The following is a 27,373-nucleotide window of genomic DNA, read 5'->3' on the forward strand; positions in this document are numbered from 1 at the left end:
GGCGCCGCTGGGCCCCGCCCGGCCACCGTAAGCGGACCAGCCCGCCCACTTGCGCAGCCGCCGGAAGCGGAATCCCCTCCTTCCTTCTCCCCTCCCCCTCCCCACTGGTCGCGCAGTCCTCTGCTGCCCCCTACTCGAGGCCGTAGTTAGAGGCCCCGGAGGAAGTGGCGGCGGCCATGGCAACGGCGGACGCAGGAAGTGGCGGCGGCGGCCATGGCAACGGCGTGCTTCGAGCGCCACCTGCGCATGCGCGCGCCGCTGTTCCCTCAGGAGCTGCGCTGGTTAGTCCGTCAGGCGCGCTCTGTCCACTGTCTTGCTGGTGGCCGAAGCGGGAGCGGCCTCGCAGGTCAGTGCCTGCGAGGAACATGCCCCTTTCCTCCTCCTCCTCCTCCTGCCCCGCATATTGCTTCTGTCAGATTCAGCTCGTACAATGGAGCCCTGCCGGGCCGGAGCCTACTTCTGTTCTCCCCAGCATTCTGTCTCCAACAGCGGACAGCCAGAGCCCCGACTGGGAGGCTCCCGAGCTGAGCGGAGGGACGGGTTGCTCTCTGACTTCTTGTAGATACACAAGACACAAGTGGGGCCGGCAGGGAGGAGGTAGTGGTCCAGCCACGGAACATGGTATCAGTGCTTCTGCTTCAATGCAGGAGCAACCTGCCGTTGTGGACCCCTTGCTGGGGAACGTGGGTAGGCGGGTGCCGCAGGAGCAGCAGGTTGGCCTCTGTGTGAACAGAAGGCTGGATGAGGTGGACCTGGGTGTGATCCAGCCTCAGGGCTCTCCTAAGCTTGTAGCGGCCGATGTTAAAAGATGTCAGAACCTGGGGATTGTAGTTTTGGGAGAACGGAGTTAATATACCCCATCTTCCCTTCAGATTAGTTGAGATTCTTTGTGGGAAAACTAGGTCTAGCAGAACTAGATTATGCCTTAGATATCTTTGCCACCCTACAAGGAATCTCAAGTTATTCTCTTTCTGTGTGGGATACTAACAGAAATCTCCCACAACTAATACCCTTCTGTGATATCAAGAAGGCAAATTTGTGTTCCCACCAATCCTATTCATGCATCTGAAAAAAGTTAGTCCTAAATTAGTCCTCCTCCTAGACAAGTAAATATACCTTTTGTATGCCAAATACTGGGATCAGGTGGCTGTTCACTCCTAATCTAGAAGCAATAGCAATAATCCTTTTGTAACAATTTACCCTTTTAAAAAGCTCAAACTCTGTTGTGAATTGGCCCCTTAGGGAATGCCCTTTCTCATCCTGATTTTTCATTTATTTCCCCCAAGAATCCCCCATCATGTGTGCCAATGCAAAGAGAGTGACTGCATTTGCTCGAGTCAAGCCCACAGCTGAATTTCCTCAAGACATGATCAAGATTGGGGCAGACAATAAGGTAACAACACAGGAGGCAGCAGGAATGAGAGAGTTCTGGTTTTGTTGTGAGCTGCTTTTCCTATTGCTTCATCTTTGTTTCAACATTAGTTGTGCGTGGCTTTGAATTAATTTCTTTTTTAGACTATAGAGGTGTACATTGAGAAAGACTGCTCAGAAGGTGTTGTCAACAACAAGCAGACAGACTGGTCTTTTAAACTGGACGGCATTCTTCATAATGCATCTCAGGATGTAGTTTATGATGCAGTAGCCAGAGACCTGGTGTCCCGAGGACTAAATGGATATAACGGTAAATGCTCTTACCATTACTTTCGCAGTGTTCACTTTCCATCTTAGCAGAAGCACTCTGTGTGTGTGTGTGTGTGTGTGACCTGAGTGCTGCACAAGGACACTCCTCATACGACTATCTTTGTCTGGGAGTTGTGTGTGAGTCTGATTGTCCAGTCTGTTCTACATACATTGCTGCTACTGCTGGGTCACTTGGAGGCAAAATGTGGGGCTGGGGGCAAAGGATTACGTAGGATTAAAAGCATTCTGGCAACACAGCTATAACTCGGCGGATTCAGGACTGGCTGATGGACTTACACCTAAAGTGTGTGCGTCAGTGGAGCCTTTCCAACCTGGTGAGAAGAACAACAAGTCGGAAATCCCCTGAAGCTTGTTACTGAGCTTCTTCATAAATGTTCTGAAGCCGATCAGACTTGCAGGTGACCACAGACTGCATTCTAACAGAGATAAACGTGGAGTCCTGGATTTATGTAGGGAAAGTCAGGCGCCTCGATGCTGACTGGATGGCCCCAGGTTTGACCAGGGAACAAGGTGAAAAGGGTGTGGGAGGCGGTTTGCAGGCCAGAGATGAAATGTGGCTCAGGGACATACGATTGGCCGCCACAAGAGCCGGTGCGATTCCGCACTTGGAGGTCCAGTGGCCAGATCACAAGAAGTAGCAGTTCCATGAGTTCTGCTTGAGCCAAACCTGTGTCCGGTTCTGGCATCTTCGGTGGAAGGTTATTGACAGCCTTGAGCGTGTCTAGAAGAGGCGGGTGAGGACAGTGGCCCAGAGACCAAGTCTTAGGAGGAAGCTGAAGAACCTGGGTGCCTTTAGCACCCAACCTATGGAATTCACTCCCCAAAGAGGTCTGCCTGGCACCGTCGTTACTGGTTTTTCGGCGCCAGGTAAAGACCTTTTTATTTAAACATCATTTTAATTGTTAAAATATATGATCTGGCCAGGGCAACTTCTTCTTCCTTCTCTTTTCTCCTCCTATATGCTTTATTTACTTATTTTATACTGATAATTTTAATTTTATATTATTATGTTTGTAACTCAGTGTATTTTTTGTATTTTTGTATTTAATGGTAATTTATTATGTTCTACTGTATTTCAATGTATTTTATTGTGTTGTAAGCTGCCCCGAGGCTTCAGCAAGGGGCGGCATAGAAATGTTATAATAATAATAATAATAATAATAATAATAATAATAATGAATTGCTTGAGAGTGCAGTCCTCTGCACGTGGAGGCGGGCAAAGACCTACAACATCCAGCATTCCCCTCTCCTTTCCTGTTTGTATCTTCCTTCTTGTTTCGGTAACAAAAATCTTGAAATGATTGAATAGAAACTCTTGGTTTAAAAAGTCAGCCAGTCCATTGGCTGGAAGCAATATGTTCCATCCACCCCCCTTAATAATCAAGGTGCAGGTCCTATGCAAGTGTAGACAGAAAAATGTCCTGCAATTTCCAGCATGCTATGAGTGGCAGGACCCTTTTCCTGTCTGAACTCGCGTGAGAGCGCATCCTTAATCTTTTAATGGGAAGGTGCCACTGCTGTCCAAGGCACATTCAGTGTTGTGGTGGAAAGCAGCTCCTAGCATGGAGCACCAAAAAGCAAAATAACGCGGTCCTGATGAGACGGTTGCCAGCCGAAAGAAAGAGGCTCGTTTTGAGGAGCTTTGGGGGCAAGGCCTGAGTCCGTGTTTGTGCTGCAACATTTCTAGGCACGATAATATGCTACGGGCAAACTGGAGCGGGCAAGACCTTCACCATGACAGGAACAACGGGAGACTACAAGCACCGCGGGATCATACCCCGGGCGATACAGCAGGTACTGCAGATCATCCTGCAACGATGTGGAGGAGGAGGCCGAACGGGTCACGCAGGCGGGACCGTTCCTACCACGACTGCTGCCATGAATAAGTTCATTTCTCTACGAAATCATTTTCATTTCTCTTTCCCAACAGCAAAAGCTCTCCAGATGGTTCACAAAAAATTACAAGTTAAAATACCAGATAATAAGAACAAGCTAAAGCATTTACCTAGAAAATGTAGAACAGCTGAGAGCAGCTGCAGTAAAATAGTGGGCCTGATTTTAAAAAACAGCTGCAGTTTTGATGTGGCATTGCCGCAAGACAGCCTTGGCGCCAGGTGGATCTCGCAGGGAAAAACATTCCACAATTACGGGGCTACCACTGAGAAGGCCTCTGCCTTGTTGCCACCTACCAAGCCTCCCTCACTTGGAAGAGGCGCTCAGAGGAGGGCATCCGGTGCTGTCCGTAGCATTCAGGGGGGTCTGTGTGGGGAGAGGCCCGGCTGCGTCACTGTGGCCCTGAGCCCTTCCTTTTGAGCAGGAAGGACCAGGGGTCACGTTTGCTCCCCGGACTCCTCTCCTTATGTGTGGCACCTTCGCCACATCCTGATGCAGTGTCATGTTGTGCTATGTGCTTTGTTAAGCTGTTTCCAGATAAAATTGGAGCGTTCAGCGTTTGGCCTACCGCAGGGGGGCAAAAAGGCCTCAGCGTAGCTGCTCAACATTTCTTTTCAATTTTAGGGGACTGTGGGTTGAGCTGGCCAGATTGGGGAACTCTTTTGTGCAAATCCCATTTATTCATTGTGCGAGCAAACTTCGCAGTGGATTGCTCTCCTGGTTGGCTGGATCTTCTCCCTACTTCATAAAACACAGGTCACTTCAAATCATAGAACAGTGAGTTGGAAGAGGCATAGAAACATAGAAACAGCGCGAGTCAGAAGGGGTCTCCTGGGCCATCTAGTCTGAGCTCCAGCACCAGCCGGCTCCGCTCACAACATGCCCACCATGTGGACGTCCAGCCTATCCTTGAACACCCTCACCAATGGGGCCTCAACGACCTCTCGTGGAAGCCCATTCCACACCCTCGGGGTCCCGACTGTCAGGAAGTGCTTCCTGGCATCCAGATTGAACCTTGGCTCCCTGAGCTTGGCTCCCTTGGAGCGTGTCCTGCCTTCCTCTGCAGGGGAGAACAGGTCTCCACCCACCTCCGTGTGACACCCCCTCACCTACCTGCATGTCGACAACATATCCCCTCCGAGTCTCCTCTTCTCCAGACTGAAGAGACCGAGCTCCCTCAGTCTCGCCTCATACGGCATCCCCTGCAAAACGGCCACCAACCTTGTGGCCCTATGCTGTACTGACTCCAACCTGGCTATATCCTTCCTGTAACGTGGGGCCCAGAACTGAGCACAAGACTCCAGTTGCGGGCACACCAGAGTCGTGTAGAGTGGCAGTAATACCTCTCTCGATCTAGAAGCCACGCTTCTGGCTCTGTAACCAAGGCCTCCAATGCCAGCCAGTCCAAGCGCCTGCTCAGTGCAGGGCTCCAGGTTCAGCCATCCCTCTCAGATGGCTGTCCAGTGGCATCTTGAATCTCCCAATGCAGGAGAACCCACAACCTTCCTAGGTCATTTGTTCCATTATCTTACTGCTCTAACAGTCAGGAAAATTTTCCTGATGTTTATCTGGAATCTGGTTTCCTGGGACTTGGACCCAGTATTCCATGTCCTGCACTCCGGCGCAACTCAAAAGGAATCTTGGCCCTCCTCCGTGTGACAGTTGTTCAAGTACCTGAGAAGCCTCCCCTCAGTCTTCCCTTCTCAAGGCTAAGCCTGCCCAGCTCTTTCTGTTCTTTCAGTCTCTCCTCAACTTACCTGTTAAATTCCTGAAGCAGATTCTCTTGAGACGCAGCCAAATGTCTTTACAGGTATTCAAGTCCATGGAAGAACATGGTAGTCAGTTCATCACTGTTCAGATTTCTTACCTGGAGATCCACAACGAGAACATCTTCGATCTCTTATCTACAACACCCCCGGACACTGCCAACAACACACCTCTCTATGTCGTGGAGGACCCCCAGGGGGTCTCCGTCAAAGGCCTAACGAGGCACGCTGCCACCACCGAAGAAGTTGCTTTAAATCTCCTGTTTGAGGTACGAAGAATGAAGAATGGGTGAGGCCTCCATGTTCTCTTTGCTTTTGCCAGGAAGGGTTCTGGGCAGGGCGGCTGGAGTCAGTGGAAGCTGGAGTCCAGAATATTTGCCCGGTACTCGACTGGAGGAGGTTGGCTGTGGTGCTCCTATCTTGCCCTCCCTGTTGTCGAACATCTGCATGACCCTGCCAGCTGAGGCCGTTCAGAGTTTGGGGGTTCAGCGTCGCGCACCCCCAGATGCCATCCAACTCTGTCATGCCACGCCATTCCAGGGAGGCCGCCAAGGTCCAGAACCACTACCTGGAAATATGTGTGGGCGAGCAAATTGAAACTGGATCCCGACAAGGCAACGTCCAGGAATTGGGGTTTTCAGTCTGTTCCTACCTGTTGAATTTGAGACACACATTTATGCCGCCGCATTGCATTCGGCTGCTTTTGTGTGTTTCCGTTACACTGTAAATGGGAAGGATGTTCCTAATAGTTAAATTAGTGAATGTATGGCAAGCTGCCTTAATCTCCTTTGAGGTAAAGCAGGTATAAATGTTGTAAAATACAATGAATCCACATGTGGGGAGTGAGAGTAAGAAAGTCCATTTCACCTGGAACCACGGCTTCTGAATTTGTAGAAATTCCCCCACTTAAACCCTGGGAGTGCAGCCATTTTGGGACCGGGGGAAGGATGACACCCCTGGGCCAAGCCTGTGGGCAGGATGGCATCATCTCCCCAAAGCCCCTCAGAGGATCATAGAACAGCAGCGTTGGAAGGGGCCAAGAAGGCCAGTGGGCCCAACCCCATGCTGTTGCAGGACGCCAGTCCACGCCATCCCTCTCGGATGACCGTCTGGTTTCGCCTTGAATGCCCCTAGAGCCCATGACCCCTCCAGGCAGCTGGTCCCACTGCCATGTTGCTCTGACAATGAGGACACTTTTCCCGATATCTAGAATAGCTAGATCATTCGAACTCTCGTTACATCATCCAGCCCTCCCCAGAGGTGAGAATCCTGCCTCAGTCACCACTTGAGGCCAGCGGGGGCTTTACTGCCACGTGAATCCCCTGCAAGAAGGGATTCCTGTTTGCACTGCTCGCCCTCTGAAGGGCATCCCTCTCCCCATTTGGTGGGGCCTTGGGAAGGGTGCGCAATACTCCACAGGCTGGATTGGGCCTCAGCATGCGCTGGATGGGATCTGTGGTCCAAAGGGCGCTTCCCCTACCTCACAGTGTGAAAACTCCCGAGTTGCTTGGCTGCCAGAGAAAGGCCCCCTTGCCTTCCAAGGCCTTTTAGTCTGTGTCAGCCTGATGATCTTCCCCGCCCCTGCTCTTTATGCTCCTCTGTGCCGTGTGGGCATTTTATTGTTATGTGCCATATCATCCACGTTTGTACGCCTCCCTGAGAATTTTGCTGCAGAGCTGCCTATAGGCTGCCTTTGCTGCAGCACTGCTGCTTAAGTAAATTACATTGCGTTTGGGTAAATGGTTAGCCAGCCCTCTTGGTTGTGTGCTAGGGGTCAGTGGGACGTCCTTTACATGAGCGGCAGCTTGGTGCTTGGTCCTGCGCTCGCAATGCAGAAAATAAACCCTCCTGCACTGGGTTTATGCCTCCGTTTTCTTACTTTCTTCTCTAGGGAGACACCAATAGGTCTGTCGGCCAGCACACGCTGAATAGGCACTCCTCGCGGTCCCACTGTATCTTCACCATTTATATCGAGGTCAGTTCCTCTGGGCTTGCGTGCGGTTATACACCCCTGTGTTTAAAAAGATTCAGAGCAGTGAGCAATAAAAGATAAATAGCATAAAGCATGTTAAAGGTTCTTCGATGAACAATGGCAAGAAAGGCCACGTCTGGTCAGTCCAGGGAAGCGTGCTGAAACGACAGTGCCCGTGCAGGTGGTGCCTGCCTGACGTCTGGGGGGTGGGGGGGGTTCACAGCAGAGGGGCCACCACGCAGAAGACTCTGCTCCAGCTGAACTCCAGCTGTGCCTTAAGCCCAGGCAGACCCACCTGGAGCACTTCACCTGATAACCTTGCTGAGGGGGCAGGGCTTGAGTAGCTGGTCCCAGGTTGTTTAGGGCTTTGCCCACGGGCTGCAAACCAGACACTCGGCTCAGTCGCGAGTACACAGCCTGGGATGGCTGTGCCCCTGCTCCGCTCTGCGCGTGCTCCGGCATCCAGGCTGGCCTCCAACCCCGCGGGGAGAGCCTCGCAGAAATCCGCTCTGGAGAGTCCAGGGCTTGAGCTGCCTTGGCTGCACCGTGCTCCTTCGAGAGGTCAGTTGCTGGCAAGCCAGCCAAAGCTGGTAAAGGCACTCTAGGATGCCAGGGCTGCTTGGGCCTCCGGCACTGCTGACGGACTGGGCAGCAACCCAGGCCACAAACCAGCCCTTTCAGAGCCGCTCATCTGCCGCCATCTTGCCAGGGTTCAGCGTCAGTTGGTTGGCCCCGTCCGGCCCACCCTGAGCCTCAGCATTGACCTGGGACTCACCGTGGCCTGAAAAGTCTCGGGCTCCCACCCGTGGTGGCGCTGCTGTGTGCACTGACATTCCTGCTCCCCCCCTCAGTGCCATTCCAGAATCCTTTCAGATTCCAAGTACGTCACCTCGAAAATTAACCTGGTGGATCTGGCAGGCTCGGAGAGGCTGGCCAAGACCAAGGTGCGTTCACTGGGAGAACCGGAGAGTCGTGCCGGGTGGGAATCGCAGTCCGGCGCTGCTGGAGAGCACCAGGCTGGGGAAGGCTGGATGGAGGGCGGGCGGCAGGATTGGGCCCTCATTTACTCCTCCTGTGGTGCCCAGGTCCTGCCCACATTCTGCTGCTTGTTCCCCCGGCGTGCCTTCACTGGCCAGACAGCTCTGTCGACATCGTCTTCCGACAGCACAAGCAGGCCGTTCCCTGAGAGCATTGTCAAGGGAGGGGTGTGTCTTGCAGAGCCTAAAATGCTTAGCTGCTGAAACACAGGATCTGGGACCGTGTCCTTACTGGCTTTTTCACTTCTGCTGCTGATTGTCAAGGGCTGCCATTCGGTCGTTGTTCTTCAGGCATTATTTGAATGCCATTTTTAATGATTATTTGACTGCACTGCAAGTGCTTAATTAATACATGCACCTGTGTCCTTGTGAGGCATCCTCTTGGTTCCTCCTTTTGACAGTCAGAGGGGTACGGATTGAAAGAAGCCACCTACATCAACAAGTCCCTGTCCTTCTTTGAGCAAGTCGTCCTAGCCTTGTCGGAGCGTGGCCGGGAACACATCCCCTTCCGCCAGAGCAAGCTCACCCACACCCTGAAGGATTCCCTAGGTAAGGGCCTTGGATCGGGGGGCTGGCCAAGGCACTGGGCATGGGGGGAGCCAGGATCAGGCCCTGCGCAGCTCCGTCCTCATCCTTCCTGCGGCTTCACTGCCACGTCGAGCTTGGTTTAGCTCTATGAAATGTCATACGAACTCGAGGAGAGGCCTGCGGCTGGATCAGGCCCAGGGGCCACCTAGTCAAGCTTGCTGTCCCCACACGGCCAACCAGCGGGTCACAGGAAGCTCACGGCCAGGACGAGAGCCCAACACCTGCTGCCCATGTTCCCCAGCAACTCGGTGTGCCTCTGATACCAGCAGCAGCCTTTAGCTGTTGACATTCACATGTATCTGCTCTTCTGTCAAATGGTGCCCAGGACAGAATTCAAAATACCACAATAGAATCCCCACATTACTAAAAGCACTGCAGGACTGTCCTTAGAAGAAAATATTCGCCTCCTGCCAAGCTTAGGAGGTTTAGCAGCAGCACGTGGTATGTTAAAATACCTGCTCCCTTCCCGTATTTATTTACTTAAAATATTTATGCCCCATCTGTAGCAGCAGATTTCTCAAGACGGCTCACAACCAAGGTTACCAAGGCATATGGGATTGTAAAAGGCCTGTTACAAAAGGGCCAGGTGATCCTCTGCCGTTAAAGCCCTGAACAGTGAGAGACAGTGTGTTTACACGAGCATGACTCAAGCGTTCTAGATTATTTCATCCCCTTTCAGACCTGAAAGAGAGCAAAGCTTTTAAAGAAGCAGAAATAACGTGTTTAGCACAACTGAAGCAGAAAACTGCCCTCAAACGGCAGCCGTTTGCTCAGAAATCTGTGCATACTTTTCTGCCTTCTGGCTCAGAGGCTCCCCGTCCCATCCTGTTCCTTCCCTTCCGCCTTTCCTAGGTGGGAACTCCTATACCGTCCTCGTGGGCAACATCTGCAGTGAAGCCGTTCACGTTGTGGAGACGGTAAGTGGCTGGAGCTTTGGGCCTGGGCGAGGCCTCAGTTTGCCCAGAAGCGCTCGCGTGGGATCGTGTAAGGCCTGATCCACACGCACAGCAGGACGCGATGCCGAGCAGACCTGCAGCTGGGTGGCTTTAAAGGGAAGGAGGCAGGTGCATGGAGAGAAGGCTGCTGACGGTGGCGGTCGGTGCTGCCTCTCGTGGCTGGGCAGGCCTGTCGCTGGGAATGTGGCTTCGGCCCTCCCGCCCTGCTTGTGAGCAGCGGCTTGGCCTGGCGGGCGGGCGGGAGGGAGGCACCCCGATTCTGACCCTGCACAGCCCCTCTCCGCTTCACTCCCAGTCGCCCCCCGGGGATGCGTGGCTGCGAGGGCTCCCCCATCTGCCACAGTCACTTTGCCCTTCAAGAGCCTGATGCCGAAAGAGGAAGTGCGGAGCTGCTTGGCGGCCGTCTTCCTGCCCCACAAGAGGAAAGATGGCGGCCACCCCCTGCCTGTGCTGCTCTCAGCTGGAAGGAAGCACTGGGCGACCCCCTCACCCCGGGGGCCGGGCAACGGTTTACTCAGCCCGGGGCTCTGGAATGCATCCCCCTTGCAGGGCGTTCCTGGGCGAGGATTTTCAGCTTGGTCTGCCAAGCACCTCTTCTGCTGCTGGGGGCAGGACCCCGAGCTCACGGGTGGGCGCAGAGAGCCGAACGGCAGCGGGGCTGCTGAAGCGGGGGGTTGCGAGGCCAGAGCAAGCGCAGCGTGGTGACGCGGGCGGCCTTCGTGCCTCTGCAGCTGTCCACGCTCCGCTTCGCTGCCAGGATGAAGTGGGTGACGACGCGGCCGGTCATGAACGAGAAGATCGACTCAGAGGTGTGTGGCGCCTCGGGGCGGGGCTGCCGCCCCTTATGCGGCTGGGAGGGGGTCCTGCTGGCTGGGCCGGGGGGCTGTCCCTGGCCTAGCCCATGGGAGGAGGCGGCCCGGAACGGCCGGCTTGCACGCTTGTCCGGGGAGAGCCAGGCCGAGGGAAGCAGTCCAAGGCATCGTGGGAGATTCCCTGGGTAGGGATGTCAGCGGGCAAGCTGAGGACCCTCTCGCGTTTGTGACGGCTTGCTCACAGCCCGACCCTGCGCATGCCTGCTCGGAAGACCGTTTTGCAGGATCCAAGCGGACTTCTGCCCAGGGAAGTGTGTACCGCACCCCTGTGGAGAAGGCTCCCAGGAGGGCCAGGGCAGGGCTGGACTGGGACGGGGGGTCAGGCGCTGGTCCCCTCGTGGCCACGGAGCTCCCTCTGGCTGGCGTTTGGCTAGTCCCCGAGTCTCAGCCTGGAATACTTCCCATGAAACGGCGGGGGGGGGGGGGGGGACACCCCGTGGGAGGCTGTGGGCTCCTCAGAAGAGAGGCGGCAGGGATGGCTGGGGTGGGGAGGGCCGGAACCAGAGGGCGACCGCAGCGGGAGGGCCCGGGGCTGAGGGCAGTGCCGCTTTGGCCAGCCCGCACGCCCAGCCCAGCCCCTCCCCACCTGATGCTCCCCAGATGTGCTGGACGGCCAAGCCCCGTGATTCCCAGCCAGCACATCTGCACAGCACCTGGTTGGAGAACACAGGTGTGGGTGATCCTCTAGATCATCACTCCAGAATTTCCATTCCCCCTTGTCCGTGGGAGCACAGAATGGTATTTAAAATGACCTAGGGCACCGCAAGGGCTGGAGAAAGCTTCCCAGACTGCAGCGCTCGACATCTGTGACCCGCTCGCGCCAGGAGGGCTTTTTCCCCGCTCTTTTTCTGGGATCTCATCCTACCCTCGGGGGCATGGGGTACCCCCATCAGCAGAGAGAATTCTGGGTGCTGTGAGTGGATGCCTCATGAGTCAATCTTTATTGGTTCTGATGCACACGCTGCCTTTCTGCCAAGAGGAATGGCAGTCGCAGCAGCTTAAATAGTGTTTGAAATTCTTTGTGTGGAAAGCTCCACCCCCACTGCATTCAGGATCAGACAGGTCCGATGGAGAGTGCGGCGTTGGCTGGCTAGTCCTGCCTTGCCGCCCCTCATCTGCCTTGCTAGCCTAGCCCAGCCTTGGGGCCGCACCTCCTAGTGCCCCCATTCCAGTGCCTTGCTGCCCTGCACCCACCAGCTTTCCCTCGGCGCCGCCTGCCCCGGCCATGTGGGGTTCCCGGAGCCAGGGCCCTGCAGCTGCCCGGCAGGCAGCCCTCCCGACAGCACTGTGGGTCTGCGCAGGCAGCTTTTGCAGGAAGTGCCGGATCTGAGTCCCCACAGGCCACAGGCACGTGGCAGGTTGCCTTCTGCGGGGCCAGGCCAGTGCTGGGCTGGATGGCCCTCTGATGGGCAGCAGCGGCCGCCCAGTGCTTCCCGCAGGGTCTTCCTAGTCTGCCTGGAGGGGCTGCCGGGTGTTGAATGAGGTTCTGCTGTTGAGCTCTCATTCCTCGTTCCTCTGCCAAGAGCATAGAGCACAGAAGCTACAACACTTTCAACGGATTTCTTATTTAATGTTGTTTGTACACCATTTTATGTTGGATTACATGTGCCCTTTAAATGTAAACTGCCTAGAGATCTTAGGATACTGAGAAGCATGGAAGTCGTTTGCATGCATCAACAGAGCATGGGAGGGCCACCCCGGGGTCATTTTAGGAGGGGCAGTAAATCTGTGGCCAGCACAGCCGTCTCCTTGCTGTGGGAGGGGGCACAGCAGGCAGGAAGGAAGGTGTGAGAGGGCAGGTGGCTTGAGGGAGTGAGTGCAGCTTCAGGTCTTCCGCTCCGCCCGCCGCCCGCCTGCCCGCCTTTCCTGCGATGTGCTGACACGCTGCTCCTCTCGCTTAGCGGATGGTGAAGAATCTGGAAAAGGAGGTCCTGTACCTGAAGGAGGAGCTGGCAATGCACAACAGCCTGGTAAGGGGGGGGGTCTCTGTAGTGAGGCCTGGCACGGGGGTGGGTGTCCCCACCTGGCCTGCGCTGCCTCCTGAGCCGGGGAGGTCGAGGGTGGGGAGACCCTGACACCAGCCTGCTTTTCCTGGCAGGGCCTGTTTCTGGCCACACAGCCCCCGCAGGGGATCAAGGCCTGGAGAAGTACCCGGGAGAGGGGAACAGAGAGGCAGGGGCCAAGCAGTGCGAATGCTTGGCAATAAAATGGCAATGATGGGGCAGCCAAGACCTTCCCACGTGCTGCCCGATCCAGTGCTCGCCCTCTCGCCTTCTGCTCGGCCTGGATTCCCCCTTTTGTCTCCGCCCAGGAGCTCCTAAATCAGAAACCCCCTGGTTTGACTCTTGCCACTTTGGGAAGCGCAGTCAGTGGTGCTCCGGCAGGCCACTCTGAGCCTTGTTTCTGTCTCCTGCCGGCGTCTAAGCTTGAGGACAGTGGCTGAACGTTGTGGGACTCTTTGTGAGGTGGTCAGAAAACAGCTGGGCTTCACTCGCTCTCTGAATCCCAGTGGGACTGGAAGCATGTCCAGTGTGGCTGGTGGGAAATGCGGGGACGGCAGGACCTATTTCTGTCTCAGGCGGCGTCGTATGGTGCCCCGAACTGCAGCAGGGGAGTTTCCAGTGTGCCTGAGAACGGGGCTGACGGCCCTCCGCAGCCCCTCACTCACTGGCCTTTGTCCTCTTCTTTCGTAGCTCAATCGCCCGGCGGTGTCATACGAGCCCCTCAACGAAATCCAGGTGGCGGAGATCAACTCTCAGGTCCGTCGGTTCCTTGACGGAACGATAGACGAGCTTGATGTGAGTGGGCCGCTTGGGGAGATGGGAAGGCCCACGGTCGTGCGGCTTTGCCCGCATGTGCAAGTGACAGAACCAAGGCAGCATTATACGGCTGAGCATTCAAGGAGCCACCACGTGACTTCTGGCCACTGTGGGATTAGAGGCACAGGCAGTGACCCACAGGTGGGGGCGTGAGATGCGCCGCTGGTTCCCGTTGTCCAGCCAGAAGGGTATAAGCCCCCTGTCCTTTTGTCACCCCTTCACTGCACCCTGGCGTACGTGCGAAGCATCGGCCGGGGCACCTCAATTCATTGCCGCTCCCCTGACCAGCCTGCGCTCCCTCTGTTTCAACCTGTCCGTCCAGGTTCTGAGCCTCAGGCAACTCCACGAAGTGTTTAACCAGTTCAAAATGATTTTGAGGTAAGCCCTTGCGTGCACCGTGTGGCTGAGGTCCGTGCTTGGCAACCCTTCCTTAGCATTTTGCAGGTGGCGGATGCCTCGCGAGAAGCCCCCATACGGTGCTGCTTTCTTCTCAAATGCCAGCGTGCTTCACGGATCTTCTGGTGTGACTGTCATCCCCAGAAAGTCTCTCCCTAGAACGGGGCCAAGCTTGGCCCGGGCGGGGGCCGGGGGGGGTCCTTCCCAGGCTGTGCTCCCTCCCTGCTAGGACAGGAATCTTGGCTGTTATCTCAGAGAGAACGAACAGCAAAGGCTTCCCTGGGTGCAGAGCTGGCAAGCCTCAGCTGGGATCGTGCGTGCACAGAGAGGCAATACCCGCCTCTGCTGGTACCTCGCGGCACACCTGGGCCATGTGCTTTCTTTTTTAGCAAACTCTCTCCAAAAATGCCTTGCAGTGCCTTGTTTTTCTGCAAATTCAAACCAGAAGAGCTGCTGCTTTGTTGCCGCCCCCGCAAACTCTCGACATGCGGTATTCCCAAGGCGGAAGCCGTTAAGGGACGCTCGAGCCCCATCGAGGCCCACGGGGATGCGGCTCAGGTGAGCGGGGCCGTGTGAGCAGGAGCAGAGCCAGCGGGTGCTCGTCTCTCTCCCTTCAGCCAGCAAGAGCAGGAGACGGAGGCCAGGCTGCGGAACAAATATACCCTGATAGACAAGAGCGACTTTGCAACCCTGTCTGCTGCACAGAAGGTGGGTAGAACCTGCAGGAGAGGCTGAGGCGCAGCCCCAGAGCCGCCCAGCGTCCCAGCCACTCTCTGCTGTGATCAGGCAGGGCTTGTCGATGCAGAGGGTCACCTGGTCGGGGAAGTCGATGGACACGGGTTCGGCATCGGGGTCGCGCCATTCTCGGCGAAGCCCGGAGGGAAGAAAGTGAAAGCCAAGAGAGGCAGGGAGCTGCTCAGGTGGGTCCGTGCTCTGCGCTCGAGGCCTCTCCCGGCAGGCGTGTCTGCGCTTTCAAGGGGTGCTCTCCCTTCGGGAGTTGGAGGCGTCTTGTGTCTGCGGGTTCGGTGTGGTTTCTGCTTTGGCTGGGAGGTGGTGCCGGGAGTGCCTGAGCACGCCCAAGAAGCAGCACATTACCCACAATTCCCACACCCGCTCCGCTTTGGTCAAGGAGGCACGGCCTGGTCCTTCTGGCCTTGGACTCCAGAACATCCACATTCTGCTTCTGGTGCTTCTCTCCCTCTCCGCCTCCCATCGTGAAGCCTCCTTTTGATTACTCCTTGCTTGCTTTTTGTAATGCCAGGGTTACAGTTTGGGCGGGAGCGGAGCAAGAGGGCAACCCGTAGCCGCTCGCCCACAACGGTCCCCGGGCTTCCTCCTCAGCTCGCTGGGAGCCACACGCTTCCTTGCTCTCCTGGGCTCGCACTTCCCAGCAAGCCTTGCAGCAGGAAGCAGGGCACGCATGCTGGCCGACTGGCCCCAGAAAGCCAGCACTTCCCTGAGGAACCCGGAGCTGCCCTCGGCCACGCTGCTGGGGCACATGAGCTCTGACGCTCGGGGTCACTGTGGAGGAAGTCCTGGGGACTTCGCCATGGAAGGGGAAGTGGGGAACTAAGACCGGCCTGGCACCGCTTTTGATGGCGCTGCGGCTGTTGGCTCGTCGGTTAGTGAGTCCGGCGTACAACTCCTGGGCTGTGCACCATCCTAGCTTTCTGACCTTTTCCAGAGAGGTGGCATTTTAGCCTTGCTGCGGCAGCAAGCTTGGCGGTTGCAGTCGGCACCTGTCAGAGCAACCCATTTGCTCTGCGGCCCCGCCGGGCTCTCTGCACAGGGCGCCAGGGAAGCCACTGACACCTTCACCGCTTGCCCAGGGCAGGGGATCAGAGCCCGGCCGTGCGCACAGTGGGGTGAGCCCTCCAGGGATGGCAGCCACCCACCGTCCTCGCAGAACGTGGCCATTGTTGATCTGGGTGCAAACAGGCTGCCCAGCCCACTGTGCTAATCCCAGGACTTGCCCGTGGCCAGCTTTGGGGGAGCCTCTAAGCAGCACCCCCAGATTTCTCTGACTGGGTCCGTGGCCTAGTTTCTGACGGGCCGAGTGTCCGTTGTCACCCCTCCCCGAAGCTTGCTCTGAGCCCCAGACCCCGCCATGAGACAGCCCTCCGTTCGCTTTCCAGCCCAACCACACGGAAGGAAGGCCTGGCAAGCCCCGTGTCTGTGAAGGACCTGGACACCGTCTCGCTGTCACGCAGCCAGGTGGTGGCAGCCTCCAAGGACCAGGACGTGAAGGATCAGGACGCCCTCAGCCTCGAGACGCATCGCACCGAATCTGTGCAGAAGGAGGACTCCAGCACCAGGCCCAGGTAGCTGTTCCGTGTGTCTTTGTGGCGTTGGAGGGGGCCGAAGGTGCTGGGCCCAGTCAGGTGCCCTCGAGGGGGCATTACCTGCCATCCCCCTGGAAGTGGGCAAAGCTGCCTGTTTCTCCTGTTTAGATTTGTTTAACTTGAGATTCTTTTAATATCTGAAGTTCCCTTTCCCTCACAAACACAAAGACCTTTGCAAGCCTTGGTACCATCTTACTAAAAACAACCAAACGGAAGAAACTGCCCGGCCAAGTCCAGTGGGCACAGCTGCTCCCAGCACGGAGGTGACCGCAGTGTGTGGCCATTACAGATAAGGAGCTGCTCTCGGCCTGGATTGAGCACTCAGATAGTTGCATAAGCACTCGAAGCCCTGGGCCCAGACGTGCCCATCTGCCAGGTTCCCTGGCTCATGTGCCCGTTTATTTAATTTAATTGGACCCCCCCCCCATTTTCCAGTTCGAATAGAGCTCAGCGAATATTCATGGGATGGGTCTGCAGTGCGGATGCTGCCCTCTTTCCTCTGAGCACAGAGAGTCATTCGTCCGAATGGCTCCAAGGGAGACTCTCTGGCTGCCCCATTTGCCCCAGTGACCTGACTCCACCGCGCGTCTTTCCCGAGCAGTTCCCCACCAGCCAGGGAACAAGCCTTTGAGGACTTCAAGAACGAGCGCGGAAGCGAGATCAACCGAATCTTTAGGGAGAACAAAACCATTCTGAACGACCGCAAGAAAAAAGTGACGGAGGTGGCCCAGAGGATTAACCAGCTCAAGCAGGCGATGGATGTCACCCGGCAGGCACTGGAGGCCCAGAAGGCTGAGCGGGAGCAGCAGGGTGAGCGGGCGGCCGGGCGGGCGGGAGGGGGCGAGTGCCGGCCAGTGCGGCTTCGTCCCTCCGGGTGGCACTGCCAGTCTGCGTGCTGGGATGTGTGGCTGGCTGGCTGGCCCAGAGTGGGCCTCGCTGGCAGGGTCGCATGCCGGGCCCGAGAGGATGCCAGGGGGCCCCTCCTGGCCACCCCCGCTGCAAGCGGGCCTCGGCGCCTCGTGGAGGGTGGGGACAGGAGCAGGGAGGCAACTGCCACCAGGCTGCCATCAGCCGCGATGGGATGGGGCTGCCACGTCGTGACCAGGCCAGCAAAAGAGCCGGCTTTGCACGTCATGCTAAGCCATGATGTGGGTTGTTCAGAGCTGGCTTCCTGTGTCCAAGTTTGTCCCTGTAAACAACCCACGGTTCCGTAACCAGCTAGAAACATAAGTAGAAGTCACGGTTTGTACTCGGCTGGCAGAGCCTGGCTTATCTAAACTACAGTTTGTCACGATGTCTGAACAGCGAAGCGTGGCTTATCTTTGGCTTCTTGGCTCCGCTCTTGCCCTGAAGCATAGGTGCCCAGCAAAAGCAGCCTAGAAATGAAACTAATGGAAGATTGGGCAGGAGGGAAACCTGAGATAGGGAAAGCAGGCTGAGGTTGGTTTGCTGGCCTGCAGGGCAGGTTATGGCCGGAGCAACCAGCCATGGTTAACACGGACCACGGACCAAAAGCAGCAATGCCCATCATGAAGCCCCAGTCACCTCCAGCTGGAAATATTCTTTCATCCACGGATTTGTCCCTAAAGCACGGCTCCTCTCTTGCGCCCTGCAGGGGAGTACCTGAGCGATGAAGGACAAATCATCATAGACGAAGAAGAGTTCCTGCTGCTCATGAAGCTGAAGGATCTGAAGAAGCAGTACCGGGTGGATTACAACGGCCTGCGGGATCTCCGGGCCGAGGTCCAGTACTGCCAGCACCTGGTGGATCAGTGCCGCAACAGGCTGGTCGCAGGTACTGCCACGGCGCGCCTGTCAAGGGCCTCGCTCCGGCCCTGTCTGGGCGCAGGCCAGAGCAACCTGCCTGAGGCTGGCCCGGGCCTTGCACGCGTGCGGGAAGATGCACGCCGGGAGGGGTCGCAGGGCTGCCTCACAGCAGCACAAAGAAAGGGCACGGCCCGGACGGTAAAGCGAGCAGCGTGGGGCAGAGCTTAAATGGGCAGCCCCTTTTTGGGAGGCGGCACGGGTAGCCGAAGCAGTCAAAGTCCTCTGAGACCCCGGAGGGCAAGACTGTGGGTGGCAGCACGACCAGAATCGCAGGAGCACTGAGTTCTTTGCTGGGTACGACCAGGCAGAATGACACTGGTCGCTCAAACGCGGGCCGAACGTTCGAATAACCCCTCGCTGGAAAGAGGCACGTGTTGCAGAAGCGCCGGTGGCTGAAGGAAGCGGCTCTGTCACCGAGGGTCTCGAAGGGTCCAGCGGGGGATACGGGACCTGTTCAGTGCAGGGCTGCAGAAACAGGGAGGCGCCCGTCCCCTGCCCCCGGGCTGCATTGCGGTCCTCGGCGACTCATCTGGGGTGGCCCATTCTCCTCTGGACCCCTGAGCCCCAGATAGGGCTCGCAGGCCCCGGACACATCTTCCTCTGCCCCCTGACCCGTCCCAGACCTGCAGCAGCCTCCTTGGCCCCCGGCAGCCCCCCGTCTGCCTCCTGGGGGAGCGGAGCTGTCTTGCGGAGGCTGTGCTGTGGCCCAGCTCTCGACGAAAGGATCTGTCTGCCACCAGGTGGAGTGCTCTTGCGCCGGGTGCTCCAGCAGCCCTGCAGCGTGCCCCGTAGCTTTGGGGGTGCAAGAGCGCCCTGGACTATTTCCCCGCATCCTTGTGCTGGCACTGCAGGAAGGGGAATGGGCTCTGTGTACGGCCTACTCCTTGCAGAAGGAGGTGGGGTAGATCAGGAATGCCTCGGCCGTGGGGAAGACCAGGCAGCCTCTTCGAAGCCACGGGGTCTCCAGCAGGTCGGAATATTCGTGGGGAGGCAGGAAGGTTTTCCTGCTTTGACTCCAGGGAGACCCAAGAGCAGGGTGGCTAAGGAAGCCGCCTGCCAGTGGTCAGCATGAGCCTTTGCTTCAGAGTCGCAGGGCGTGGCCTGCTCGGGGGGGTGGGGTCTCTGTGGACGGCTGGGCTGCAGGCTTTCCCTTAGCAGGGGCAGGGGGAGGCCTAGCCCTGCAGCGCACGGAGGCCCGTCCCTCTCCTTTCGCTTTCCAGAATTTGAAATCTGGTACAACGAGTCCTTCCTCATCCCGGAGGAGGTCCAGGAGGCCCTGCGGCCCGGAGGGGCCATCCGACTTGGCATGATCCCAATCAACCGGGTCCTGACGCTGGTAAGCGAGGCCAGCAGGGCGCAGGGTTGAGTGAGTCTCAGCAGGAAGATCAGGCCGCATTCCTGGATCAGCCGATGGCACCCCGGGGGGGCCTGCCACGTGATCGCGGCCCGGGAGAATCCCCACCTGCCCTGCCGGGCTCCCCGTGGCTTTCCCTGTTCGGGGGCACAAAGGAGGGTGCCAGGACGGTGGCAGCAGCAACCAGGGAGACGAGCTCCGCTCCTCCTGCAGCGATTCTGCCTGAGGCCGTGGTGCTGGGAGCTCGAGGGCTGGGGGGGGGGTGCTGGTGCTGAGGGCACGGCTCCCGTGTGAACTCTGGGTGCACGTCCCCAGTGTTCAGTGGCGGCGGCAGAGCGTGGCGTGGAATGCCCCTTCGTTGCGTCCGGACGATCCAGCAGGCCTGCAGCCCCTGCCTGTTATGGAAGCCCCGCGTCTGCAGCGAGGGCACGGAGGGCCTCGTGGGCCCCAGGCAGAGCCTTGCCGTCCTGCACCCACCGGCTTTCCCTCGGCACCGCCTGCCCCGGCCATGTGGGGTTCCCGGAGCCAGGGCCCTGCAGCTGCCCGGCAGGCAGCCCTCCCGACAGCACTGTCTGCCTGGCCCAAGTGGCAGCCCGGCCCCCAGAGGCCTGCGGTCCCTGCCGTCACCCGGACCCTCCTGCAGAAGGGAGCTGTGCAAGGTGGAGTCGCCCCACAGCGCTCGCTCGGGCTGCCTGCAGCCTCACGCTCTGGTGGAAGAGCAGGCACGCTGGGAACGGAGACTTGTGGCTGCAGCCCCAGGTGGTTCATCCCGTCCCCGATGTTTGGCGTCTCTTGGGATTTCTGTGCACGCGCACGCACACTCACTGTGAACAGCTGTGTGGAGTATAGTGTAGCAAGGCCTCTTCCTTGCAGCCCCCTCCCTCCTCTTCTCCAGCACATCCTGGGCTGAAAATCCAGCCTCTCCCCAGCGTGTCTTGGTGGGGCCCTTTTCCAAGTCCAGCAGTGAGGACTTCTGGGTCCCTGCCCTGTCTGTACGGCGTGTTTCTGCCCCACAGCGCACCCTCAGCTGAGACCGAGGCCCCGAAGGGGCTTGGCTTGCCTGCCGCGGTTTGCTTCCCGTCATCCAGTAGGACTCGAATTGCACCGCCTGTCTCCTTTCCCTGCCCTTTCTTTCTCGGCACCCACCCGGCTCTGGTGCCCTTTTCTTCCTGCCAGGAGGAAGACGAACAGGAGAGGTTTGACCGGATGCAGCAGGAAGTCCTGCCGTTCTGCCCCGCTTCTGTCTCCTTCTACAATGCCAAAGCAAAGGTTGACCGTAAGGTAGGGCAAAGCCGCCCGCCCGTGGCTGTAGGCCGCTGCCGAGCGTTCCTCTGGCCCGGGAAGTGCCGTGCTCCGCTAACGCCATAACAGACTGAATGGTTGGTCTTCCGGGAACAGGGACACAAAGTCGATAGTGGACCCTGTCAGGGTTTCAAAGATGTGCGTGGTTTTGCAAAGCTCTTCATCAGGCCTTCAGAGCACGGAAGGCGGAATGGTCCCCTGCATATTCATTTTGATCATTACTGTCTTGTTTCTACACTGCTAAAGCTCTCAGAGTGGGCCACAACAATGTGTAAACGCAGCTAGATAATCTCAACTACTCCACCTTCTCAGCCTTCTAAACTACAGCCTGGGAGTAATAATTTTGACTCACCTTGTCAGGTGGTTGTGTAAATTGCCAAAGCAATGCATCTGGAGGACTTTGAGCACACTCCATGGCTCCATAATCTATTTTTTAAATTAATTTGTGTTTTTACAATCAATTTTAGAGGTTTGTCAGTCTTGTTTCTGCGGCCATGAGGTTACGTTGGCAGCGCGTCAGAATTCAAAGATGGGGAGTTGTTAGCTCTCAGGCGACATCACCGTGCGATGTTAAGTTAACCGTCTGGTTGTCCTTCGCTCGCCTCCATCTGTGTCAGTCCAGCCTCCTCTAGGCTTCCCGCAGGGCAGGGGAAGGGTGGCCATGCCCCACTCCTTCCCAGGGCCAGCCTGGCATGGCGAGGGCTTCTCCTCGTTTGCCCAAAAAATGGCCCATTAACGTGGCAGGTTCTTTGCATGAGAACATGCGATTCTGCCAAATGTAACTTGGCAAATTAAGGAGCAGCCATTCATTCTACCTGCAGGAAGGAGTCGAGCTTGGATCTCAGATTCACTCACAAGAGCGTATTCTGCACTGCTGTACTCCGAATACTCATTTTTTCCTGGTAGAGTCATGACGGCTAGATTTATGCAGCGGTCAGTCAAGACGCATTCCCTGGGCAGCTTACAAACCAAGGAACAGACCACAGTATTAAAATATAAGATAATAAACCTCACAAGGCACAAAACACTGTGTTGGAAAATAACCTCACATGTAGAGGAAAATACGAGCAGTTCATAAATAGAGCCGCTTACACAGTGAGAGCCCAGGCTGTGTAGGTTTAAGATGCTGTAGTTGTGGAAGGCCTGGGGTAAAGGAAAAGACCTGCCTTGGCAAAGATCTTGGAGTGGCTGGAACCATCCTGTGGCACTTCAGAGTTCACATGTCTTTAAAGGATTGGATAGCCCAGCTGCGGAAGACCTTCCTTTAAAAGGGACTCCAAAGTTAGGAATTGGGGAAAGTTCAGATTCTCAAAAACGATGGGAAGAAAATACAAGGAGCAGCCAAACCTAGCTGAGTGGGAATCTTGATTACTGAACCACACACCAGAAATGACTCTGAAGGTCGCAGTACTAACCCCACACCGTTTTAGACTCCCCCCCCACCCCCCCACCCCCCGCTTCTACGGCCACGAGGCCTCAATCTTACTGATTCAGAATTTTGAAAAGCCAGCTCTGAAAGGCACGGTTTCGCAAGGCCTTCTTTTCCCTGGGTGTCCTTCCCCAAGAACCTCAAGAAAGCGCACCCTCTTAGCAGCCTCCTGAAGAGTGAGTGGGCTTCTTAAAAAGTACACGGAATAACTTTGCTCTCCCTTTCCATTCAAAGCACAAGTACTCCCGAGCCTTGACTGCCCTGGAGCAAATGAGGAAGAAGCCCAGCTCTGTCCAAGCTGCCGTGAAGAACAAGCCCCCGTCAGTCCTGGACATCATGTAGCAGGGCCACTGCGACGGTTGCCTCGTTTTCTCCTTCCACAAGTGGCATCAAGCGAACAGACGTCAAAATACAAGTCCAAAAAGCGCCCCTTTTCAGGATAGGTAGCATCTTAACTCTCTGGAGGAGGTTGAGAATTATTACATTAAAAATCAAACCTTGTTTCACCAAAAGGGATTAAAAGCAAGTGCTGAGTAAGATAACACACAGGGTCCTGGAGGAGGAGAAAGCGCGCCTTGTGCTCTCGGTTCAGCTGGGAAGAAAGGCCAGTTTATATAAAGGGGAAGGAAAGGATCTCAGGCTTAACCAAGGAACGGGAAACCATGTGGCCCTGCAGGTATTGTTGAATTACAATGTCCATCCTCCCTGATTTGGACACTGACTGGGGTTGATGGGGATCATGGCAATCGATGGCATTTGAAGGGCCCCCTCCGCTTTTTCTCCTCCGAAAAAGCAGAGAAGATTTGTAAGGTGCGCTCGGGGGTGTGAGTGCTGATCTTTGCGGTTTTAAAGGAAGCTGATAAATGCAGGGCAGATTGGCAGCCGAGGGATGATAGCTCCGGAGAGCCGCTTGCAGCCTTTCCCGTGTGAAGTACATTACATAGAGTTCCCTGGAGTTGGAGGATGGATGGATGGAGCCAACCTGCTGCTTACTCTGTCTAGGTGCTGCCCTCAGCAGGCCCACCAGGCGCTTTGGAGGGGCTGGCTAGGGAAGAGAGGGGAAGGGGTCCTGTCGCTGGAATTCCCAGCCACGGGGCTGCTCTCGTGGTGCTTTCCCTTCCCCCAGGACGCCAATGAAAGCTTGCTTTGGAACGCATCCTCCCTTCCCCGGGACGCCTGTGCCATTTTGATGGAGGGGATTTCTGCCCCCTGCTGCCTGGGGGGTGGGGTCAGCCAGCAGGTCAGTGTCCAGCCAAGGCAGCGTCCTGGGGAGAGAGAGCGATGGACACAAGGCTTCCCCGCCGGATGCTTCTCGACAGCTTGAGCTTGTTGAGTGATGTTGGAAGCGAGGCTTGCTGGAAGGGTGGCCGTCGAGGGTGAGAGAAGACGGGTGCTGTGGCCGGCTGGCCTTGGCGGGGAGGGGGGCACTCCTTGTCCTTGCAGTGGGTGGCCTGCCAAACATTGCCGGACTGCAGCTCCTGTGCTCCTTGACCCCGGGCCGTCCTGGCTGGGGTCGCGAAGGGTGGCCGTCCAGCCCCGAGCTGCCCACTCCGGACCTGAAGGATGGCCGAGAGGAGAGGTCGGCGCAGCGTCTTGCATGGCTGCCGCTCTGTGAGGGCCGGGGTGGCTCGGTCCAGCTGCTCTCTTGCGTCCGGGTTTGATACCTGATCCTGCACGCGCTGAGGCTAGCCAGGAACCTGGAAGCCATGGCCAGCAACCTGAAGGGCTTGCTGCCGGACGGAGCTGCCACTCCTGCTGCTCGCCCCCTCAGCTTACGTCCCTGGTGGTGGCAAACTGTCCCTGCCAGAACCCCACTCATCTCACCCTTGGGGCCACCCCAGTGCCAAAGCGGCCGGGGCGTCGGTGCGGCTTTCTGTAAAGAGGGGACTCTGATCAGCAAGCGGGGAGGAAATTCCTCTCCACCAGAGAGAGGAGCCGGACCAGATTCCATGGAGCCTTCTGGCCGTTCAGTAAGGAGTTTGGAGGGCCGCGGGGAAAAGCGGGTGGGAAGTCTCAGCAGTGCCGGTCCGGACGGGAGATGGAAGCAGGACCAGCGGACGGCGATGCAGCGCTCGGTGGCTCAGGCCGGTTCCCTGAGAACAGGGTTGGTGCCCAGCGGCGGTGTAGAGCTGGGGAGCCGTGCTTTGCTGCCCGGGCTCTGCAGGCCTCCTCGTAGGCTTGGCCATGAGAACCAGACAGGGCTTTCATGCAAGCTGAAACCACTCTTGGGGTTCTTTCCCTGTCTGCTCAGATTCCCTGGAATTGGGGGATGGCAGTCTTGCAAAAGCATCAGGGACCCCACATTCCCCTACCTGTGAAGGCCCCCCCCATGCAGCTCTGCCCCACCCACCCAAAGCGTCCCTGCTTTCTTTCATGGTTCCTCTTGCTGCAGCTTCCGCCTGGAAGCCCCTCCTGGAATGCTGCTTGGGAAGAGATCAACCTTTCCCCTACGTTATTCTGGAAGGGGCCAGGTAGATGGATGACATGATTCACGGCAAGGTACAGTGAAAGACCCACCGGGGCCCTTGCAAAGGGACCCTCCATGAGCTTATTTCTCTGGGTGACGGCAAGGAAGGTGCGGAGGGGGGAACGGCGTTGAATCCCGGTGAGGCACAGCACTTTGCTCGTGCGTGACAGGACAGGACTGACTTCTTGGGGACCCGGCAAGGGATGGAGGCACCGAGCAGAGGAGAGTCTTGCTTTCCTGGCCGCTCACCTGCCTTGTTCCTGTGTACATGCCTGTGTTCTGCTCAGGCGTTCAGTCATGTCCAACTAGAAGCGATCCTGCGGGCCATATTTATTTATTTAAAACATTTCTATGCCGCCCCCATCGCAACAAAGCCTCAGGGCGGCTCATATCTGCCAAACTTTCCGACCCCGTGCCACCTTTCAGCTGAACGATGCTCCGGCCCGCATCTTCTTTGACAGAGTCCCACCACCTCGCTCTTGGGCAACCTGGTTTTCTCTCGCCACGGAGCATTCCAAGCACGCCACCTTTTTCTAACGAGCTCGATTGCGTCACGTGGCCAGAATGCGCGAGTCTCAGCTTCGTTCTCTTGCCGACCCGGGAGGCGTCTGGTTTGATACGCTCCGGCACCTGCTTGTTCGTCACCCACACTGTCCGTGGAACGCGCGGCAGCCTCCGCCAACACCGCAGCTCGAGGGAGTCCGTTTCCCTCTTGTCTAGCTTTTTCACTGTCTGACTTCCACAGCCACAGGTTGCTATAGGAAAAATGGTCACTCGTTCCAATCTACACTTCGCTGCCGAGCTCATGTCCGTGTTTTCCCGCACACGATGCATGCTTGTCATTGCCTTACGGCCTAGAATCATACCATCAGGGAAGAGTCGAGTTGGGGGGGCCATGAAGGCCATCCCGTCCACCCCCTGCTGTTGCAGGACACCAAGTTATACCATCCCTCCCAGAGGGCTGCCCAGTTCCTTTCGAATGTCCCCAGTGTGGGAGAGCCACCACCTCTGCGGGCAGCCGGTTCCACTGTCGTCTTGCTCTGACAGTGAGGAAGCTGCGAAACTAGTGAGATTGGTCACTTTATTTCTGAACTGCATCACTGCTGCCAATAATCAGTGATCCCAGGAAAGTGAATCTACACATTCAAAGTATGTGACTAGAAGCCTAGAAAACACTCTGTATATGCTCGAAAAGCTTGTGGCTGGTTTGTGCACCTCTGCCCAGCCACTCTGTTGTAGGTTTGTCCCTGCAGCGGGGTTTACTGGGTGTTCTCACCAATAAAACCGCTAAGGTTTTTAACATAGACGTCTCCCTGTGGATCTGAGCATACATTTTCGTGGGCTGCTAATCCGGGATGTCCTGACAGCCATCATCTCACGCGTCAAAGGGAAGGGATATCCTGAGCAAACCAGCACTCCCCATCCTGAAAAGCACGCGGGAAGAGATGCTCTTTCAATTATCTTGGACCACTTTAACACAGGATTGGGAAACTCGTGACCTTCCAGATGCTGTCGAAATGCAGTTTCTACCACCCTAAGCAGAATAATGGGAATTCCAGTCTAGGAACAACAGGACAGCCCTATATTCCCTGTCCTTCCTCTAAACGCTGATGGCTTAAAGCATCCTTCTGCAACGTGGTGCCCCCAGATGCCTTGGGGTGTCACGCATCACGACTCCACCATTAGCCGAGCCACTGACCTCATTTTCCCCATCCCCAGAATTTCCTTTCCCAAGGAAAAATATTGTTCCTTGTCTATCGCGAAACATTTTGCGATCACTTGGCCTGGAGAGGACAACAGGGACCGAAGAACTGCAGAGAGACTCGCTCCCAGTGGAGCTGAATGTTGCTGGAACTGCCTTGCTGATGCAGCCTTTTGGACTCTCCTAAGAGGTACGGCTGTGGGGACTGTCAGGGCAAGCACCCATGTGTCCAAATTCACCCCAAATTCACCCTCACCACTGGGAGAGAACCAAGTTGGTGGAAGATGCTTTAAGGGATGTAAGAGAAGGAAGGGAAGAAGAGGAGAAAGGTGCAAAGGAGGGCAAACAACATTTGGTACCGGTCTCAAACTGTAACCATGGTTCTTGAGGAACAGAGAAACCCCCTTGCTGAATTTGCAGGATGTCTGGAGCGGATGCTTGCTTCGAGGGATGCAGCAGGCGCAGAGACTGCACTGTCGCTCTGGCTGTTTCTCATCAAGAGGAAATTCTTCCTTAACGTAATAAAGGATGGTTCTTGATGGTCACAGCCCACAAAATACGGGTTGGATGGCTTAGCGGCTCTTCACCATCTCTGGTTTCTATAAACTGATTGCTCCTTAGAATTGCCCAAGGGGTATTTCCGTGCAAGGGGATGCTAAATTACATTTCTGCCCCTGCCCCTCTGCATCACAATTTTTATTTGAAATTAAATCCAGAGTTTCGTATTTGTTTCTCCTGCTCAGTTCCAGACACACGGCAGTGGGCGGAAAGCGGGAGGAGGAAGGCTTGTGTCAGGGAAAGGCTCTGATGAGACGCGTCTGTGCCTTCACCCTGACTTCCCAGGCCCGCGGTTGTACACGCACCTGCAGGTTTTAACCTGAACACCTTTCTTCAACAGGCTGCATCTCCCATCATTCCAGGCAGCACAGGTAAATTATACACAAGATCGT

The 27,373-nt window shown here is 56.6% G+C and overlaps 1 protein-coding gene and 1 long non-coding RNA gene across 2 annotated transcripts; one reads left to right on the forward strand and one right to left on the reverse strand.

Moving 5' to 3' along the window:
• The first annotated feature begins 222 nt into the window (after positions 1 to 222).
• Positions 223 to 22,760, forward strand: KIF9 (kinesin family member 9). The gene is made up of 21 exons (XM_044424969.1): positions 223 to 281; positions 1,287 to 1,393; positions 1,516 to 1,681; positions 3,389 to 3,495; positions 5,405 to 5,629; positions 7,252 to 7,335; positions 8,184 to 8,276; positions 8,771 to 8,918; positions 9,810 to 9,874; positions 10,645 to 10,722; positions 12,687 to 12,755; positions 13,479 to 13,583; positions 13,927 to 13,982; positions 14,618 to 14,708; positions 14,787 to 14,920; positions 16,136 to 16,321; positions 16,944 to 17,152; positions 17,958 to 18,137; positions 19,390 to 19,505; positions 20,700 to 20,804; positions 22,489 to 22,760. Exons 2-21 carry the CDS (start codon positions 1,298 to 1,300, stop codon positions 22,594 to 22,596), a joined length of 2,421 nt encoding a protein of 806 aa, XP_044280904.1. The 5' UTR covers positions 223 to 281; positions 1,287 to 1,297; the 3' UTR covers positions 22,597 to 22,760.
• On the reverse strand, positions 13,033 to 25,195 carry LOC123020793. The gene is made up of 3 exons (XR_006414206.1): positions 25,141 to 25,195; positions 14,337 to 14,342; positions 13,033 to 13,043 (listed from the first exon to the last, which is right to left on the reverse strand). It is a non-coding gene; the product is annotated as an uncharacterized LOC123020793 (long non-coding RNA).
• Positions 25,196 to 27,373: the final 2,178 nt, after the last annotated feature.

The sequence above is a fragment of the Varanus komodoensis genome, unplaced genomic scaffold, assembly GCF_004798865.1.
Source record: "Varanus komodoensis strain SLA01 unplaced genomic scaffold, ASM479886v1 scaffold15, whole genome shotgun sequence".
Classification (NCBI taxonomy): domain Eukaryota; kingdom Metazoa; phylum Chordata; class Lepidosauria; order Squamata; family Varanidae; genus Varanus; species Varanus komodoensis.

What these genes read in the sequence shown, in the direction of transcription:
- KIF9 (XM_044424969.1), top strand. Translation starts at nt 1,298, where the DNA reads ATGTGTGCCAATGCAAAGAGAGTGACTGCATTTGCTCGAGTCAAGCCC. An exon ending in AGAGGCAGGGAGCTGCTCAG is followed by an intron (nt 14,921 to 16,135) that starts GTGGGTCCGTGC and finishes TTCGCTTTCCAG; the next exon opens with CCCAACCACACGGAAGGAAG. An exon ending in AAGCAAAGGTTGACCGTAAG is followed by an intron (nt 20,805 to 22,488) that starts GTAGGGCAAAGC and finishes TTCCATTCAAAG; the next exon opens with CACAAGTACTCCCGAGCCTT.